Source organism: Perca fluviatilis, chromosome 17 (genome assembly GCF_010015445.1).
Source record: "Perca fluviatilis chromosome 17, GENO_Pfluv_1.0, whole genome shotgun sequence".
NCBI classification, from domain to species: Eukaryota; Metazoa; Chordata; class Actinopteri; order Perciformes; family Percidae; genus Perca; species Perca fluviatilis.
Window position 1 is genome coordinate 30,847,695 of NC_053128.1, and position 19,053 is coordinate 30,866,747.

Here is a 19,053-nt window from a genome sequence, read left to right on the forward strand (position 1 = left end):
CTTTTCCATTCCAAGTACTTACTTTTTCAATATTATTTATATTATGGTTACACTTAAATATAAATATAATTTATATTATGGTTAATTACTTTCGCTGTTATGTAATTACATATTTTTCAATCTAATTTCACGTCAATTACTTACTTACATTACAGTATTTTTTTTGCACTATGGCCACCTCACTTTATTTAAATACTTTTTATATAATGCCACTTTACATTCATTCAGTGTTTTTTTTTTGCTCATTGTCTGTTGTTTGCCTGTTTGTTTGTTCGGTTGTTTGTTGGTTTGTTTTTATTGTGGAAAAACTGCTGCTGTAATAAGTGAATTTCCCCATTGTGGGATAAATAAAGTATTATCTAATCTAATTTAAAATAATTGATTTCTTTGGGTTTGAACACTGTTGGAAACAAAATATATAACATATGGTAGTACTTTTTAGACCTTTTAATGAGGAAATGTTACATATCATACCTTTAAGTTGCATATGAAGTGAGATAAATGTGAAATATGAGAAATAAATGGAATAAATTCACAAAAGCGAAAGGTTAATTTCATTTTTTTTTATTCATATACAAACAGTGCTTATCTGAAAATACAGCTGATTGAGGGCAAATGTATTTTCAGGTGGCGTTAATGAGAGTCAGCTTGTGAAGTGTTTTCGTTCAGCCTTGACTGCAGTCTCCAGTCTGTCTAGATGTGGACACGTAAAGAGTCTGATGGAAGAGAAAAGACAAAGACAAGGTGGTCAGAGCAGAAAGGATGCTGTGGAACAGAGAGAGGGGTAAACTGTGCATGTGCAGCCATGAATACTGTGTGCAGGTCTGGGCGTGTATTCATCAAACACCTCAGGCTATGTTCACACTTGGCGTGTGACTAAGTCCAGAGCGTTTTTTTTTTTTTTTAACGCCAACGCCGGCGTCTTTTCTGCAGCTCAGGGCGAAAAAAGTTAAACTTTTCTGAAGAAAAAATACGTCAAGCATTTTTTTGACATCCGTCCAATGACAAGCAGAGTAGCCAGACCTGTCGTTTCCATAACAACAAGAAAAAATTGAGTCGGAGCACAGCGAGTTATATGATATGACCGGGTGCTCCCTGTACAGGGAACTCGCACGTTAGTAGCACTTCTCTCTCTCGGTTCTTTCTCTAGCTCGCTCCACCACTTTGTTTTTAAGGTCCCATGACATGGTGCTCTTTGGATGCTTTTATATAGACCTTAGTGGTCCCCCAATAATGTATCTGAAGTCTCTTTTATATAGACCTTAGTGGTCCCCCAATAATGTATCTGAAGTCTCTTTTATATAGACCTTAGTGGTCCCCTAATACTGTATCTGAAGTCTCTTTTATATAGACCTTAGTGGTCCCCTAATACTGTATCTGAAGTCTCTTTTATATAGACCTTAGTGGTCCCCTAATACTGTATCTGAAGTCTCTTTTATATAGACCTTAGTGGTCCCCTAATACTGTATCTGAAGTCTCTTTTATATAGACCTTAGTGGTCCCCTAATACTGTATCTGAAGTCTCTTTTATATAGACCTTAGTGGTCCCCTAATACTGTATCTGAAGTCTCTTTTATATAGACCTTAGTGTTCCCCCAATACTGTATCTGAAGTCTCTTTCATATAGACCTTAGTGGTCCCCTAATACTGTATCTGAAGTCTCTTTCATATAGACCTTAGTGGTCCCCTAATACTGTATCTGAAGTCTCTTTCATATAGACCTTAGTGGTCCCCTAATACTGTATCTGAAGTCTCTTTCATATAGACCTTAGTGGTCCCCTAATACTGTATCTGAAGTCTCTTTTATATAGACCTTAGTGTTCCCCCAATACTGTATCTGAAGTCTCTTTTATATAGACCTTAGTGGTCCCCTAATACTGTATCTGAAGTCTCTTTTATATAGACCTTAGTGGTCCCCTAATACTGTATCTGAAGTCTCTTTTATATAGACCTTAGTGGTCTCTTTCTCATGGGTGGACCAAATTCTCTGGGGGGGCAAAGCAGAGAAAGGGGAGGTAACCTTGCTCCTTATGACCTCATAAGGAGAAGATTCCTGATTGGTCCATCTGAGCTTTCATTTTCTCAAAGGCAGAGCAGGATACCCAGGGCTCGGTTTACACCTATCACCATTTCTAGCCACTGGGGGACCATAGGCAGGCTGGGGGAACTCATATTAATGTTAAAAAACCTCATGAAGTGAAATTTTCATGCCATGGGACCTTTAATCTAACGTTAGCACCACTCTCTCTCTCTGTTCTTTCTCTAGCTCGCTCCACCACTTTGTTTTATCTAACGTTAGAGTAGCGCTCTAGCTGGTATACTGTAGCAGTAGCTGTTGTTATAGCAACAAAATACGCCAGCTTTTCGTTGTTGTTTTTTTACTACAAAAGCTTCCCTAGTCTGCTTTTTCTTGTAATAAAGGATGCCATGTGTGAACACTGAATCACTGCACTGGAAGCTGAATCAAGGGACTAAAAGTATCACCACGTCAGAGTCCGACTTGAGAGATATTTATCTTCTCTCCACAGTACAAGTTCTCATTTCGGAGATACTGACGTCACATATTTTACAACCCTCATAACCATAAAATCCAATGAATGACGATTACTTGTTGATTTATCTCCGTGGCTTCAGTTTGCAGTCGCATTCAGCATCTGCTAAATTGACGGGGTGTCTTTAGTTCTGCAGGTGTTTGGTCATAAACAGGGTTTCCCCAGGGTCCTAGAAAGTCTAAAATTTCAAAATCAAAATGTTAGGCCTTCAAGGTCCCATGGCATGAACATTTCACTTTTTTTAACATTAATATGCGTTCCCCCAGCCTGCCTATGATCCCCCAGTGGCTAGAAATGGTGATAGGTGTAAACCGAGCCCTGGGTATCCTGCTCTGCCTTTGAGAAAATGAAAGCTCAGATGGACCAATCAGGAATCTTCTCCTTATGAGGTCATAAGGGGCAAGGTTACCTCCCCTGTAATTCTGCACCAAGGCTGAATTTCGGGAAAGACTTCAGATACAGTATTTTTTATGTTGAGCCCTGATCTTGGGCCGTGCTGAGCATCGCATGGAGCCGCTGCAAAATAGTCTCGGGAAGGAACTTGTTTTGGTGGAACGCGTGTTGTGAGATAGTTTTAGTCGTGCAACAGAAAACTCAGATTGGACAGATAGTCTAGCTAGCTGTCTGGATTTACCCTGCAGAGATCCCAACAAAGATGGGATAGAAGTGAGATGTCTCACTCTGTAGCTAAAACAGAGAGCTCAACACACAGGGTGAAAAGAGGAGCTGCAGCAATGTGCAGTACAACAACAATATGGTGTTTTTTGAAAATTAAACCATGTAAACCTATTCTGGTATAACCTCTAAATACAATTATGAACCTGAAAATGAGCAGAATATGAGCACTTTAAGGTTTGTAAGATAGATGCTTTTGGGAAACGGGGCCCCTTGATTGAAAACACAATCTGATGCAAGAAAATCTAAATGAAAGAGTGTGGAGAAAATCCCCTCCGTGGTTTTAAAGCGCCCATATTATGCTCATTTTCAGGTTCATAACTGTATTTTAAGGTTGTATCAGAATAGGTTTGCATGGTTTAATTTTCAACAAAAACATTTTTGTTGTACTGAACATCTCTCTCTCACTGCTGCAGCTCCTCTTTTCACCCTGTGTTCAGGTCTCTGTTTTAGCTACAGAGTGAGACCTCTTTTCTTCTTCTTCTGTACTATCTTTGATTGCACTCGCACATGCTCAGTAGCTCAGATCGTAGATCATGTCAGCTAGCTCCATAGACAGTAAAAGAAAGGCTGTTTCTCCGACTTCAGTCACTTACAAGGCAGGATTAGCTGGGAGACTTCTTCTAAACCAGGGCGCACATGGAAGTAGTTCTTTTGGAGATTATGGTGAACTTGTGTGTGTTGTAGCAGTGCTTTGCTATTGAGAACGAGGTAGCATGCTAGCGTTAGTGTTGAGCTGTTCAAAATCAGCACGGCTAGTGACGTAGAAAGCCGTGCAGATGTTGACCAGCTCACCGGGAGACTGAAGGCAGGACACATTCAGAAACCATATCTCACTCAGAACACCATGGATGGATTTTTTTTTCAAAGTTTGTATGTGTGTGGAAGCACCAGAGACACAAAATAACACCCCAAATCCTAGAAAAAGTGATTTTTTCATAATATGTGCACTTTAAATAAAGACCCCGAGAGCTCACCTCATCTGCTTTAGTCAATCTCCTTTTTAAGGTATCTCTTCATGACCGAAGCCACGTCTCCGCCCTCGCTGCCCTCCGCCTCCAGTCTCTCTCCCTGTGGCGTCTCAAACCTGCGTCTGGGCCCCCCCACTGAGCCCTGGGAACTGCCCCCTGACCCCCCCGAGCTGGAGGACTCGGTCTCGGAGCCTTTCCTGCTGCGGGTGGACGGCGGCAGCTCTCCAAAGTGGACGCTCAGCGCCCTCCTGCCTCCTCTGAGCGAGCCGGCCAGGCTGCTGGCGGACTGGGCTCTCCGGATGGCGGGCAGGATGTCGGATGCCGCGTCGTTATCGCCGCGCCCGCTATCCTCAATCAGCCGGCGGTTTTGGAACACCATGGGTTCTGACCCCAGAGAGCCTTCGCCTGCGTCCTCCGAAGCGAGACTTCCCAGCATGCAACGCCTCGGCGGCTGAGGGGAGCGCTCCGTGGCGGCCGCCGTCACCGATCGGCGAGGTTGATCCGCGTCCTCCTCCGGGATGGACAGGGACGGGGGCTGGTGGCGAGCGGCGAGGGAGGACGCCAAGGAGGAGAGGCGCGGCAGCGAGGGAAGCGAAGACAGAGAATCGCTCGAGTTGAAGCGAGAGAGTTTGGCTGAGGCGCCAGGGGATGCCTGAGCGGCGCCGATGGAGCGAGCGCTGGCGGCCCGAGGCAGCAGCGGGGAAGGCGGTTTGAGGATGCCGGGCCGGGGCTCCTGCGGGTCGCCTGGGCCGCCGAGAGAGAGGGCCGAGGCTCGCCGTCTGAGATTCGAGGCCGCGGTCGTTTGATACACAGGCAGGGAGACCGCGCTGCCGGCGCCGTCGGCCGTGTCACCGCCAGCTCGCCGTTTGCGGAGTCCGTCCAGCAGCTCGGACAGGGCGGAGGAGGACGGGGCGCGCCCGGGACCTCTGGTTCCCCCGCCGCCAGCCTCAGAGCGCTCGTCATCAGGGTCCACACAAGAACTTCAGAGGGAGAAAAGAGACATAAAAAGCCCATGTCATATTTTGTGATTGATTAATATGCAGATTATTTTCTTAATCAATTAATAGTTTAGTCAGAATCAGGTTTATTGCCAAGTAGGTTTATCATACAAAGAGTGTGCCTTGGTATTTTGATGTATAACAGTTACAATAAAAAAAGTAAGAGACAACAAAAAAGTACTGCAGTCAAGTCTCAAAAATACAAAATTATAAGATATGTAAAAAATACATGTTTTCAAATTAAAAGATATGTACAGTGGTTTAAAGGGGCTGTAGATCCAGGACTTAGCCAAAAATGTTTAACATCAACAACTTCTCAGTCCCTCCCCCTTCTCCACTAAAGCCCAAAACGGTCTCCTAAGCCCCTCCCCCCACAAGGGAGAATGAATGCGTGTGCATGAGCAGTGATTGACATGCAGTTAGACACGCCCACCTGGCCCTGATTGGTGCATCTGAACAGGGAGCTGTGGATTTTTGCAAATCTCACTACAGGCTGTAGATGGAGCCAGAGGAGCTGGATTTATTTTTTAAATGACCTGCTTCATGTAGTTCTACTGGAACATAGGGTCAGTTTCAGCAGATATGACAGAAAGTTAGTTTTATAAGGCTTAACCTACTGCACCTTTAAACGAAGAGCATGAAATGTGCAAAATTTTGAGTACGAAGACATCTATGAAATTAAATGTTGCTTTTTTGTTTTGTATGACCAACAATCCTAAACGTTAGATACTCAATTTACTGTCATTTATGAAAAACTAAAAACAGCAAATCGGTAGAGAAAGTTTGTCACTTTTGTTTAAAAGATATCTGAAACACTTGATCAGTTATCGAAATAGTTCCGCTCCAGTTCGTATGCAGCTCTACAAACATCTGTGAATGTTTAATTAGTAATCAGCCAACCGGTCGCGGCAAATGGCCGCCCATCAAGATATAAAAGTTAGTTTTTCCTTGCAGCTATCGCACCAAATGCTCTTTGAGGGGGAATTGTTGGGTGTTTGTAAATTATGTTTATTGTTTTGTTTTTTTTTTATTGTCCCCGTGGGGAAATTAGGTTGCAGCAGAAATCACATCATAAGGCATTTTAACGACATTAATCCCAAAAAAAAAAAAAAAGGAAAGAGACAAAAAGAAAACTGTAACATGTAGATATTATTACTCATAAACCAGGGCACTTGTATGGAAGGGAAGAGGGGGGGGGGGAGGTTGTATGGATTAAGTATGGTTCCAGACCAGCTGGATAACGATACATAGATAAATAAAGACCTTATTACCGTACAGGACCTTCGTTAACTATTAGATATATTAAGCAGTTTAATAGCCTGTGGAACAAAGGAGAACTTGGATCTGTTTTTTGTAAACAGAGGAGCACAATATCGTCGTCCTGAAGGCAGCAATTCAAATGAGCGTGTGGTATAGCGTGTGGTCTAGACCCACTCTATCTGTCTATAAGTGTCCTGAGATAACTTCCGTTATATTTTGACTAGGGATGCACCGAATCCAGATTTTTGGGGTTGGGCTGAATCCTGAACCCCCTGGTTGAGATTGTGCTGACTCCTCCTCCCATCCTCAGTCCATGAACCCAGTAAACTCATGAATGAAGTAAACAGAGACTGTCCTTCCTTTGCTGTACCTCAAGTTGCTGCATTCTGGCTGCTGTCTGGAGATTCCTTCATGCACAACTCGTATTCTTTCGGATGTTTCTTACCAGATGTTGTAACAGCGGCCATGTTGTGTATAGTTTAGGGTCCTCGCCACCACCAGACCAATCAGCATTAAACAGATTGAACATGTAGCTGGACTTGAATGGCCTTCTTTTGACTGAAAGTACTGCCAAACAACAACTTTTTCTGCTCGCCAGTTCCATTTCCAATTTCTCACAGCCTACTGCATTGAACGCTCCACCTACGTAAACACCTTCCCGTAATCAACGGCGCCGTCACTATGGCGACCAGCGTAGCGCGAGCTTAGGGTTTGGATCGGTGGAAAAAATTCTAAGGTTCGGCAGAAACCAAACCCCCGTCAAAAAGCCCAATATTCGGCCGAATCCGAAGCCGAATCCTAGATTTGGTGCATCCCTAATTTTGGCACTGTAAATGAAATAAAACAGAATGATGGGGCTTACCGGAAGCTGTAGGTGCTCATGGTGTCAGCGACAGACTGGCGCCCTCCTTGGCTGCTGATGGTACTGCTGCCGTAGGGAGAGCCACTACCACGGGACGCTCCTCTGGGCACGCCTAGCCAATGACGGATGCCCTCTCCTACGTCCTCTGTCCCGACACTGGACACCGAGTCACTGCACGGCAAAAATCACACTTCAAATCACAGCTCCCCTTCCTTTGGTTAAGCCGGTAAAACATGCACACGTGTTACAGTGAGCATGCACGCACGTTACAGGCTGCAGCTCAACAAACCGCTGATGATTCCACTGCGAGTCAGAGAGGAGGATTACAAGTTCAGGCTGCATCCTCATTTGAGAGATTCTGATCATCTGTCAGAGGCCAGAGTTTGACTCGCAGTCGAGGCATCAAGTTTGTCTTTCTTTGCATCTGCTTGCATCATCATTTCAACCGAAGCAATGCAGGTAAAAAGCTTCGTCTAAGGTTTGACACATCAAGATCTGTCCCGAAATATGCTGAATACAGTACAGGCCAAAAGTTTGGACACACCTTCTCATTCAATGTGTTTCCTTTTTATTTTCATGACTATTTACATTGTAGATGCTCACTGAAGGCATCAAAACTATGAATGGACACGTATGGAGTTTTGTGATTACCTAAAAAGTGTGAAATAACTGAAAACATGTCTTATATTTTAGATTCTTCAAAGTAGCCACCCTTTGCTTTTTTATTAATAAGGGAAATAATTCCACTAATTAACCCTGACAAAGCACACCTGTGAAGGTAAAACCATTTCAGGTGACTACCTCATGAAGCTCATTGAGAGAACACCAAGGGTTTGCAGAGTTATCAAAAAAAGCAAAGGGTGGCTACTTTGAGGAATCTAAAATATAAGACATGTTTTCATCTTTTCTGTTAAGTACATAATTCCATATGTGTTCATTCATAGTTTTGATGCCTTCAGTGATAATCTACAATGTAAATAGTCATGAAAATAAAGAAACACATTGAATGAGAAGGTGTGTCCAAACTTCTGGCCTGTACTGTATGTGGAAGGAGCTTTGGATTCACATCTTATCACCTCAATGGTACAATTAAAAAAAGACACTGGTTGCGTCCGAAATTCCACATTAACATCCTATTTAGAAGCTAAAACAGTGTGACATTTTTTAGAATGTCCGAAACCTTAGTGTGAAACCAATGGTACATGAATCGCATACTATTTTCGGTGAAATGTTTCAGTATGCAAAACACTGACAGACACTACGCCGGCATAAATATTCGGTAGTAACCATACCTGCAAACACAGAAGGGCTGAAAAAGGTGACACATTTTATACACGCATCAGAGAGAAGCGCAGGCATTTCAATGGCATCGAAATCCACGTTGCAATTCGGTCATTAAGGTACCGATGCCGTATTCTACACGATTCACGCGGATGACATTTTCCCATTCAAAACGGCGATTTTCGACGAAAAGCAACTAGTTTGCAGGTATGAGTAAGGACAACGTTCGAAACAGACAAATGGACAGCAACCAAGGCAGCGCTGTGACATCAAAAACGTTTTAATTTAAATTTCTATGTGCAAAAATCGGTGATTTTGTCACCTGCAATTGTAATTGAAGCATTATCTGGCGATGCTTCTAGAGCGGCTGTCGGCAGGGGTTAGCATGGTTACGTGTCTCCATCAGCTGGGAGGGTAACCCTAACCCTAACCCCCTAACCCTAATTATTACAGCTCAGTGCGTCCGAAAAAGGTACACACTAATATTTACTTACACAAAAGTATGTGGAACGATAGTATGCATGTTGAGTATGTAGTGCACGGTATGCGTTTTTCGGACGCAACCGCTGCCTTCAACAGCCAAAACTAGTTGTAGAGAGATGTAGATGCAATGTTTCATGATGTTTCAAGGCCTGATGCAATGTTCAGCTCACACACACACACACACACACACACACACACAATCACACATTCACACACATTCCTGAGGTTCTTACAGGTCTTTCTTTCGAGTCAACGACTCCACAGCCGTTTGAACGCTGGAGTGAAGGGCAGAGTGGTGAAAAGGTTGAGTTTACACAAACAGACGTGACTGTTTAGGCAGAGGAGATGATCCCTCAGTTAGGGCTGGGTACCAAAACTCAATACTTTTTAGGCACCTGACCGAATTGCCTCTAAAGTATTGAGTATTATACAACACGGAGATCCGACCAGGCAATCTGATTGGTCAACTAGACATTTAGAACGTGCTTTCAAATCAGCATGACAGCTCGTCCAGAGCCATTTGAGCACACCTGGCACATCAGTTAAAAATATCACTCCAGGAACCATAGTGGAACACACAAAAGTAGTATAGTAGTATATAGAGCACTCTGAAGTTAACTTTCACTGGAAATGTTTTGGGTCAGCTGTGCCGAAAATAGCTGCTAAATGGGATTTTTCGCAGACGTACAGGAGCTATTTCTGTCGATGGAAAAGTTATTTTTTTCAGCACATATCTTAGTTACGACAGGATAGAGCTAGCAAATCAGTTTGGTGTTTATATATGTTGTAGATATATATATATATATATATATGTTAGCTTAAGTTAGCTGTTGACTCACGTTATACAGGGACAGGAAATCGTCTCCGTTGTTTGAAGTTCGCGGATGTTTAGTATCCAAATATATCCATGGAAAAACATTTTTTTCAGCACATATCTTAGTTGACAGGATAGAGCTAGCAAAGCAGTTTGGTGTTTATATTTGTGATAATTATTCAGCTTGGGAAGTCCCACGATCTCTACAAAGCTAACGTTAGCTTAAGATGACTGGCTGACTAAACAGGGAGCGACTAGAAATCCTCTCTGTTGCTTTTTTATTTTATTTTTTAGAGTGAATTGCCCCACAATATGAATACAGTTTGATTATAACTTTTATTTAGTTGGTAACCATTGTATTATTGTACACTCAGTCCAAGCCGCATCACGGTCGTGCCAATAATGACGTTAAATCAAGGTGTAATAGTGCTTAATCGTAAAAAAATGCCTCAGCATTCAATACCCAATTTCATCACCTAAGGAATAAATCTCATCAGCGTCAGTGAGCCAATCAGCACGCAGCTTGCTTCTAACAAGATCTTATAATGTCTGTGATTGGCTGTCTAACGTTCCACATCGTAGAGACACCCAGGAAAAACTCTACGTTACACAGAGAGACGAGGCTCACGTAGTCTGAGCTGAAATATAAATCAAAGGATTCGTGCTGTAATGTGTAATATTGTAACTTCTTTTTGTTTAGTAAAATTTTTATCGAAAAAAGTAGCGTTTAGGAACCGATATCGAAGTCACGGTATCGGTATTAGTATTGAAAAGTCTTGAACGATACCCAGCCCTACCCTCAGCGAAGCCGCTTACCTTTCACAGTCGCTCTCGTCGCTGGACTCCACTTCCTCCAGCGCGGCCTGCAGGTCCACGATGCGGCGAATGGACGTCTCCAGGTCGGCCTGCAGCGTCTGTCTGACGGCGCTGAGCTCCTCCACCTGCATCTCCTGCACAAACAAACACCTGGCTAACATCAGGGGGTGGCCAACCAGTTCCGCATAAAGAGCCACAAAACAAACGCACCGTTAGCCTGGCTGACACCAGAGCCTTCTCAGTTGTAACTGAGACCCTGTTTACCCTGTTTGCTGTAATCAGTATCAGTATATATTTATGTTTAACATGGTATTTCATTTTATCAATGGGAAACATCCATGTGTCCAGACAAGGCTAGCAGCAGCAGCAGCAGCAGCAGCAGCAGCAGCAGCAGCGGCGCCCCGTCAGACACGTTTCTGGTGTGTAAAGGCATCAAAAATCCACGCAGCTGACACGCAACAGAAACGCCACGCTCACCCCACGCAGGCTGTGTGTAACCGGCCTAAACGTAGCAAAAGATATTCGTCTTTAAACCAAAACGTAGATGGCGCCTAAAGTTAGTTTGTTAACAGGGAGGCGTTCACCTTCATCGGGGCCAGCCGTGTGATAACCTGTAAAGACCCCGAGGCCCAATCCGCCACAGCAATTACCTCCATTCTAGCCTTTATTACCTCATCAGTCAAACACTGAATGTCCAATGACACGTCCTCGCTCACACACGGTCCTACGACCTCTGCAGCCTCCGGTGCTGATGTTTGGACCGGTCGGACCGGCTTATTTAGGAAGGAAATGGTTACATAGGCACGCAGACGTCGGGATAATCAAGTGATTTATTAATTCATCTCGTCTGTTTTTCCTGTTTCTGTCTCTCTGGCATGTTGTCACACACACACACACACACACACACACACACACACACACACACACACACACACACACACACGCTTCAAGGCTTTCAAAGTTATTGCCTTTGAGGAGATGGGGTGGGTGCACCGGTTGTCATAGAGACACATAACCATGTATGAACGCGTGTGCGTGCGTGCGTGCGTGCGTGTGTGTGTGTCTCATAACCTTGAAGAGACAATGAGGATTAATCACAGTCAGAGAGAGAAAGCAGGATGAGGGAGAGATGACGTTAAGAACGGTGGAAGAGGAGGAGGAGTGTGTGAGAAAATGTGTGTGTGTGTATGAATGTCTATTCATGCGGGATCTGTGTGTGCTTGCGTGTATGTGGTAGGTTGTTGAAGGGCATCCTTGTGTGTGTGTTTGTGTTTATGAATATGTCTATTCATGCGGGCTGTGTGTGTGTGTGTACTGTATGTGGTAGATTGATAAAGAGCATCCTTTTGTGTTTGTGTGTGTGTGTGTGTGTGTGTGTTGCTGTCTTTGTGCTAATAAGTGAATAATAATTGAAGCTCCTTCTCTTTTGCTCAGAGGTCAGGAAGAAATCTGTTGAGAGCGAGAACAAGAACACGCTGGAATCTGAAAACTCGCAGTACAACTGGAAATCATGTTTCATATCTATCTGAATTTATTATGTCTTTATTGGACCATAAAACCTGCCAGGCTCTCTCCAGTTCAGACATTTGTTTAAGAGGTTCAACTTAACCTTTTCTTTTTGGAGTTAACAGAATCCACTTTATTACATGCTCACTCGATAGATAAAGGCTGGCAGCTACCAAATCAGACAGGACCCCAGGTGCAGGCTGGGTAAAGACACCCCTGAGACAGTCCAGTACATAACAGCAGGGTGTAAAATTCAGGCAGGTGTACGGCCAATACATGGAAGGCCATAACCAAGTGGCTGGCATAGTGTAAAGCAGGGGTGGCCGACCAGTTCAGCATAAAGAGCCCAAAAAATAAATAAATGCACCGTAGCTAAGAGCCACACAACAGCAGCAGTGACTTCCAGATCCAGTGACATAGCAGTTTTCATAGTTTTTTTTTACCTTACTTAGATTGACTCAGTGGGAAATAGGGCAGCACGATATGAGGAAAATATCTCATTGCGATTATTTTGACTGATATTGAGCTGACTGATATTTTTGTATCATTATTAATAAAAAAAGTGTGATTGTTTTGCGAGGATCTGTACCAAACAAAGATTTTTTTTCTGTAGTCTGTATACGGGTCTCTGCAGCACCACAATACTTTATTTTAGAATGGTTTGACCCATATTAGTGCCCATATTATGAAAAAAAACACTTTTTCTGGGATTTGGGGTGTTATTTTGTGTCTCTGGTGCTTCCACACACATACAAATTTTGAATAAATCCATCCATGGTGTTCTGAGTGAGATACGGTTTCTGAATGTGTCCTGCCTTCAGTCTCCGGGTGAGCTGGTCAAAATCTGCATGGCTTTCTACGTCACTAGCCGAAACGAGCTGGCGAACCGCAACCGTTAGCATTCTAACGCTAGCATGCTACCTCGTTCTCCATAGCAAAGCACTGCTATAACACACACAAGTTCACCATAATCTCCAAAAGAACTACTTCCATGTGTGCCCTGGTTTAGAAGAAGTCTCCCAGCTGATCCTGCCTTGTAACTGACCGAAGTTGGAGAAACAGCCTTTCTTTTACTGTCTATGGAGCTAGCTGACATGATCTACGATCTTAGCTACTGAGCATGTGCGAGTTCAATCAAAGATAGTACAGAAGAAAAGATGTCTCACTCTGTAGCTAAAACAGAGACCTGAACACAGGGTGAAAAGAGGATCTGCAGCAATGTGCAGTACAAATGAAAAAAATATATAAAATATAGAGATACTTAGAGGTCTGTCAGAGGTGATAAGTGTGCGGGAATTGACTTTTATTCTTCCCATCAGACGTATAAAGAGTGTTTATGCATAGAGTCTCCGTCCTGCTGTCAGTGCTGCGACGATCAAAGTTTTGCAGTTATGAAAGTGATGTTTTGTAATGTTCCAGATAATGCGCCAGCTGTTGTTTTGAGAACAGCAGCGGAGAGGTTTCTGGAAGTGGGGAGTACTTCAATCATAGCCCGGAGGAAGTGTTTATTGCCAAGAAGGTAGCAGCCTGGCTTTAAAAAAGCGTTGTCTTTGCAGCCTGGATGTTAAGTAACGTCTGTTGGGATTTATATTTAGCAGCCTCAGTGGTGCCCAGGTAGAGCGGCGGCGATCTGTCTGCAGGTGGCAAGAACGCCAACGAAAACTCTCCCTGCAATTAGCTCCAGTTCCCGTGATAAAGCACAGAGGTTTGCATCGGCAGTGGTTGTTAATCCCTTATATTTAAAGGACAAATCCGGCGCAAAATGAACCAAGGGGTTAATAACACGTGTACCAAGTCGACTGTTCTCTGGGATATGTTTTCATGCTAATCGAATGTGACCAGTTTTAGCGCAAACCGCTAATTAGCTTATAACGCTAGTCGTCGGGGCATGGGTAAACTAAAAAGAAATCGCTATTTGTAAATGGACTGTATTTATATAGCGTTTTTCTAGTCTTAACGACTACTCAAAGCGCTTTTACATAGTACAGGAACCATTCACACACACACACATTCATACGCTGTGGCCGAGGCTGCCGTACAAGGTGTCACCTGCTCATCAGATAAACATTCACGCATATTTACACTCCGCAACTCGGGGTTCAGTATCTTGCCCAAGGACACTTCGACATGGGACTGCAGGGCCAGGGATCGAACCACCAACCCTTCTGATTGGCAGGCAACAGCTCTACCACTGAGCCACAGCCGCTCATTTCTATACCACTAACAAGGCTCACACTTGCGTGTGGTGCTATGTTACTGGTTACTGGTTGCACGGCATTCGTCGTTCGACTGATCGTGACTGTTTTCCCAAGATGCCGCCTGCTAGTATACGTGAACGGTACTGTCTTTATAATCTATCTTTTTAATAAACTGTCTGTACACTTACAAAGTTCTCTATGCTTTGGTTTACATGTAAGGACCCTCATTATGCTACTGTGGAAGTGTGCTGCTATTTTGAGCCTTATTAGTGGTGTAGAAATAGCGTCTTACTTTACCCTCTGCCCCGACAGCTAGCGTTATAAGCTAATCACATTCGATTAGCATGTAAAGATATCCCAGAGAACGGTTGACTGTGTTATTAATTAACCCCTAGGTTCATTTTACGCTGGATTTGTGCTTTAAAATGTTGGACATTAGAGAATATAATAAGGCGGGCTTTACAGATTAGCGTCGTGAGAGCGTCCTGTTGTCTGGCGAGCTCCAGTTTTCTACTCGCAGATCAGTCTGGCATCTTGAGATAGAGAAAATCTGGAGCCGTTTGCCAAACGACCGACCAATCAGCGCTGGTTTTGAGGCGGGTTTAGGTGTGACGCAACGAGAAGCGACTGTTCAGTCTAAACAACGTGGCGGCTTCCGCGGATGAGATGAGCGTAGCTATCGCAGCAAGTTTTATCTGAATTAGAAAGTATTCCTTCATTGAAAGAAGAGCAAAAAAAACGGCACTGGAGGCTTTTCTCGGAGGAAAAGATGTTTTTGCTCTTCTCCCGACTGGTTTCGGCAAGAGTTTGATCTGATTGGTTGATTTGGCCCATCTATCACCAACTATAGGTGGTGTTAGACAGATGGTTTATCCAATCAGCTAACCAGGATTTTCTCCCCCTTCCCAAAAGTTCTCCAACGGAAAGTTCCCAGATGGATATGCCGAGCAAATGAGAAGCGATCCATCTGGTGGAGTCAGGTTAGTAATACGCTGCCTGGCTGTATATATTAATATAAAATATAATACGAAGGGCTTTACGGATAGGAAGACGAAAAAAGCTGGTAGGCAGATGTTATTCCCTACAGACAGCGTCACCACCATCTCAGTTGCCTTGCAAAGTTCGCACATTTGATATGTCTATATATGGGTGTCGTAATGTGATGTTTTTGTATATGTGTTATGTGTTCTATATGTTCTATATGTGGTGCTGTGCTATGGAAAGAAGAGAAAGATGTGTGGAAATGATTATCCATATGGGACAATAAAGACTCTATCTCTATCTATCTAACCCGATGCGAGTGTGAGCGTGTTACCAGCTCCATGCGTCTGCGGCTGCTGTCCTGCTCCCTCTGGATCAGCTCCTCCATCTCCAGCCTCATGTCCTGCACACGCTGCTGGTAGTAGCGGGCGTTCTCCCGCTCGCGAGCTTCAGCCTGGGCGCTCTGCTCCAGCTCCTCGCCCAGACGAACCACGCTGTCCCTCAAACGCAACACCAGCACCTGCACATCAGGGGAAGTACGGGACAGCATTTAAGGGGAGACACTACAGGCCAAAATATCACTTTTCTGAACTATTTTGTCTATAGTGTTTTGAGCTATTTTGCTTCAGTAACATGTCTTCTTCCAGACTGGGGTGGAAAAAAACATCCAAAATACAAATTTAGATGTTTATTCTTCTCTTATTTGTGTCTGTAGATTTCGCCTGAATTCACCAAAAGTTAGCATTGTTAAAGGTGCCTTGCCACACGTATTTCATGACTTTGTGGTAATGTCTGAATTTCTACCATGGACTCTGTAACATTTTTGGTGGAAAAAATGCCTTGGTTAAGCCATTCTAGCGTGGTATAGAAAGCCTACAGGAAGACTCGGCTCGATTTCTGCCAGTTCTCATTAATATTCAACAAGCTAAGCTGTTTGAATCTGATTGGCTAACAGCTAGCCAATGAGAGCCTGGCTGTCAGAATCCTTTACCCAGCCCAACTGGGCAAGCTCATGAATAGTAATGAGCTCAGGCAGTATGATGTCAGACTGACCAGCTTTTGTGATTGGTCTGATTTCTCTGCTTATTTCTGTTCAGTGTTTAGAGCTGACAGAGGAGGTAGCAGTTCATTTTCATATTCACAACACAACATAGACACATATGGACCTGATATATTTCAAACAATGCAAGGAAAAACAGTTTTGTATGGCAGGGCACCTTTAAACATAAAATTAAAAAAAAAACCTGTGATGCAAAAAATAGTTGTCTTTATGTCAGTATCTGGGGAAGTTTCATGGCGATATCTCTTAGGGATCGAGCCGCGCCAAAAACGCGTGCATGCTAGAAATAGGACCGACGCCTATTTTTCACGCGCCATGCAAGCGTGTTGGAAGCGTTTCCAGGCAAAATAGAATCCGGAAAGATGTTTATATATGTCATTTTGACACTAATACATTTAATAAATGACATGTTGATGTTTGAAAGTCTCTACGTTTTGACATAAAGGCAGATATAAATTTCTTTTTAAATTGTATTTCAATTGGATTCTGATAAAACAATTACATGGACTTTATTATCTCAGGAAAGGGAATTGAAATATAAAAATATATATATTGAAATATGTGCAAACAAATGTACAAATGTACAAAACAAAGAAGAAAACGCTATTATTTCATTTTATCAATGAGAAACATACTGTACATGTGTACAGACAAGGCCTTGTCTGTACACATGTACAGTATGCAGCAGCAGCGCCGCGTCAGACACGTTTCTGGTGTGCAAAGACATCGAAAACGCCACGCAGCCGCCACGCAACAGAAACGCCACGCTCACGCCACGCAGGCAGTGTGCAGGTTACATGTTGACCCTGTTCACCGGTAGTGTCTTCAAAATGTCTGAGATTTACAATCCATATCTTTCAAGGTTTTGTTCTCAGACTCTGAGCCAGAAATCTCTACTTCCATTCACCAAACTTTCCACTTTCATTCCTCTCTTTATTCTGAAGCTTTCTACCCAGGGCTTTGTTCAGATAGCATTCACAGCCTGCTTTATACAACACTGTATCCATAAAAACATGGACTAAATGGATTTTTCTTTTGTTATGGCCGTTAACGGTACTTTCTGATTTATGCAGCAATAAAAAGAGATATCCAAAATCCCCTCTGTAAAAAACCTTTGACTCAATAATATGTCAACAAAATGAGACTACAATTTAGAACCTGGCCTTATCCATTGTTCACGTCTGCTCTGGAAATGTGTGCACATTAGCACAACAACAAGATAATGCCTCATTTGCATATTTAAACTGAACATTTCAGAAAACTTGGAATACAAAAAGTATTGCCTTAACCCTCCTGTTGTCCTCGGGTCAAATTTGACCCATTTTGTTTCTCTCAACCAAAATGTCCCAAAAAAAAAAACGTGGATGGTTCCAAGTAAAATAAATGATCAGTTCACTACTTTCTTTGAATTTAGGTGTTATATTGAATTTCATAGCATTTGAAAAAAAAAAATTTATAAAAGAAGTTTTTTAATTTAAATTTTTAGAGAAAATCCTGCACACTGCCAGTTACACAAGCAATAATTTATTAAGAAAAACAACGTTTTGGTCTCAGACCTTCATCAGGTAAATTCATCAGGTAAAGATTTACTGCGGCCCGCTGCGTCGTGGAGTAAACCTCTATATATGGGTGCCCGCTCTACCAACTGAGCTATCAGGGTGCCAAACAATTATATCAAATTTTTGAGTTGATAAAAAGCAGAAATTATGATTTATTTTGACTAATAGTTAGGATCAGAGCATGTTGAGTGCATCACAGACTGGTTCATGTGAATGTTTAGTCAGGATACTGTAAACATTTCTATAAAATCCTATAAAAGTGAATAAAAGACCCAAAATTCAATGAAAGTAGTCGTTCATTTTACTTGTGGATGGCGTTGAATGAAACCATCCATGTTATTTTGGGGCAATTTGGTTGATGCAAACCCAAATTTCTGACATGGAAACTTTAATAAGAGGTCAAATTTGACTTGAGGAGAACAGGAGAGCTAATATCTTCCCTATTCACCTGCAGCGTTTCCCTTTAAAAATAATACTACACGTTTATAATATATATATATGTTTCTCTCTCACCTCAAACCTCTTGACTTGCCCTCTCTGAAACTCCAGTTTGTTTTCCAGGTCGCACACGCGGGCCTCCTGTTTGCTGACGATGCTACGCCCCACAGTGGACGCCTCCAGGAACTGCACCCTCGACGCACTCTGCTGGAGCTGCATGGGTGGGTGGGTGGGTGGGTGGGTGGAGGGAGAGAGAGAGAGAGAGAGAGAGAGAAGGGAGCCGAAAACAAAACATGCAGAGCCAAATTAATCTGACACTGAAACATCAGCGAATGTGAAATCAGTGCTCCACCTGAAGCTGAAATCTGTAACAAGGAGTGTATGTTTGTTCTTGTATTCTATCCTATTTAGTATTTCTTGTATCCATGTGTAATATATATCTAATGTAATGTAATCTAATGGGTAACTGCAATTGGTTTCAACCCTATTTTCCCATGTTTTTATGTCTGAGAATCTTTGAAATTGTTCCAGTAGTAAGCGAGAAACAAGCTGCAATGTATCGCATAATTCAACGCATAATCAGCCAAAGTCTGCATATT

General features: G+C 42.9%; 1 protein-coding gene across 2 annotated transcripts in view; it reads right to left on the minus strand.

Annotated features, from left to right (window-relative positions):
• Window positions 1–663: 663 nt before the first annotated feature.
• Window positions 664–19,053, minus strand: part of LOC120545655 (unconventional myosin-XVIIIb-like) — a 100,301-nt gene continuing 81,911 nt past the window's right edge. Inside the window, exons 38-44 of one of the 2 annotated variants that reach the window (XM_039780193.1) lie at window positions 18,530–18,667; window positions 15,732–15,917; window positions 10,713–10,846; window positions 9,316–9,357; window positions 7,319–7,489; window positions 4,205–5,178; window positions 664–716 (exon numbers count right to left, since the gene is read on the minus strand). In XM_039780193.1, coding sequence (XP_039636127.1) covers window positions 4,215–5,178; window positions 7,319–7,489; window positions 9,316–9,357; window positions 10,713–10,846; window positions 15,732–15,917; window positions 18,530–18,667 — 1,635 coding nt within the window. In that variant the 3' untranslated portion in view covers window positions 664–716; window positions 4,205–4,214. The remainder of the gene's footprint in view (window positions 717–4,204; window positions 5,179–7,318; window positions 7,490–9,315; window positions 9,358–10,712; window positions 10,847–15,731; window positions 15,918–18,529; window positions 18,668–19,053) is intronic. The other variant, XM_039780194.1, reaches the window with a different exon arrangement.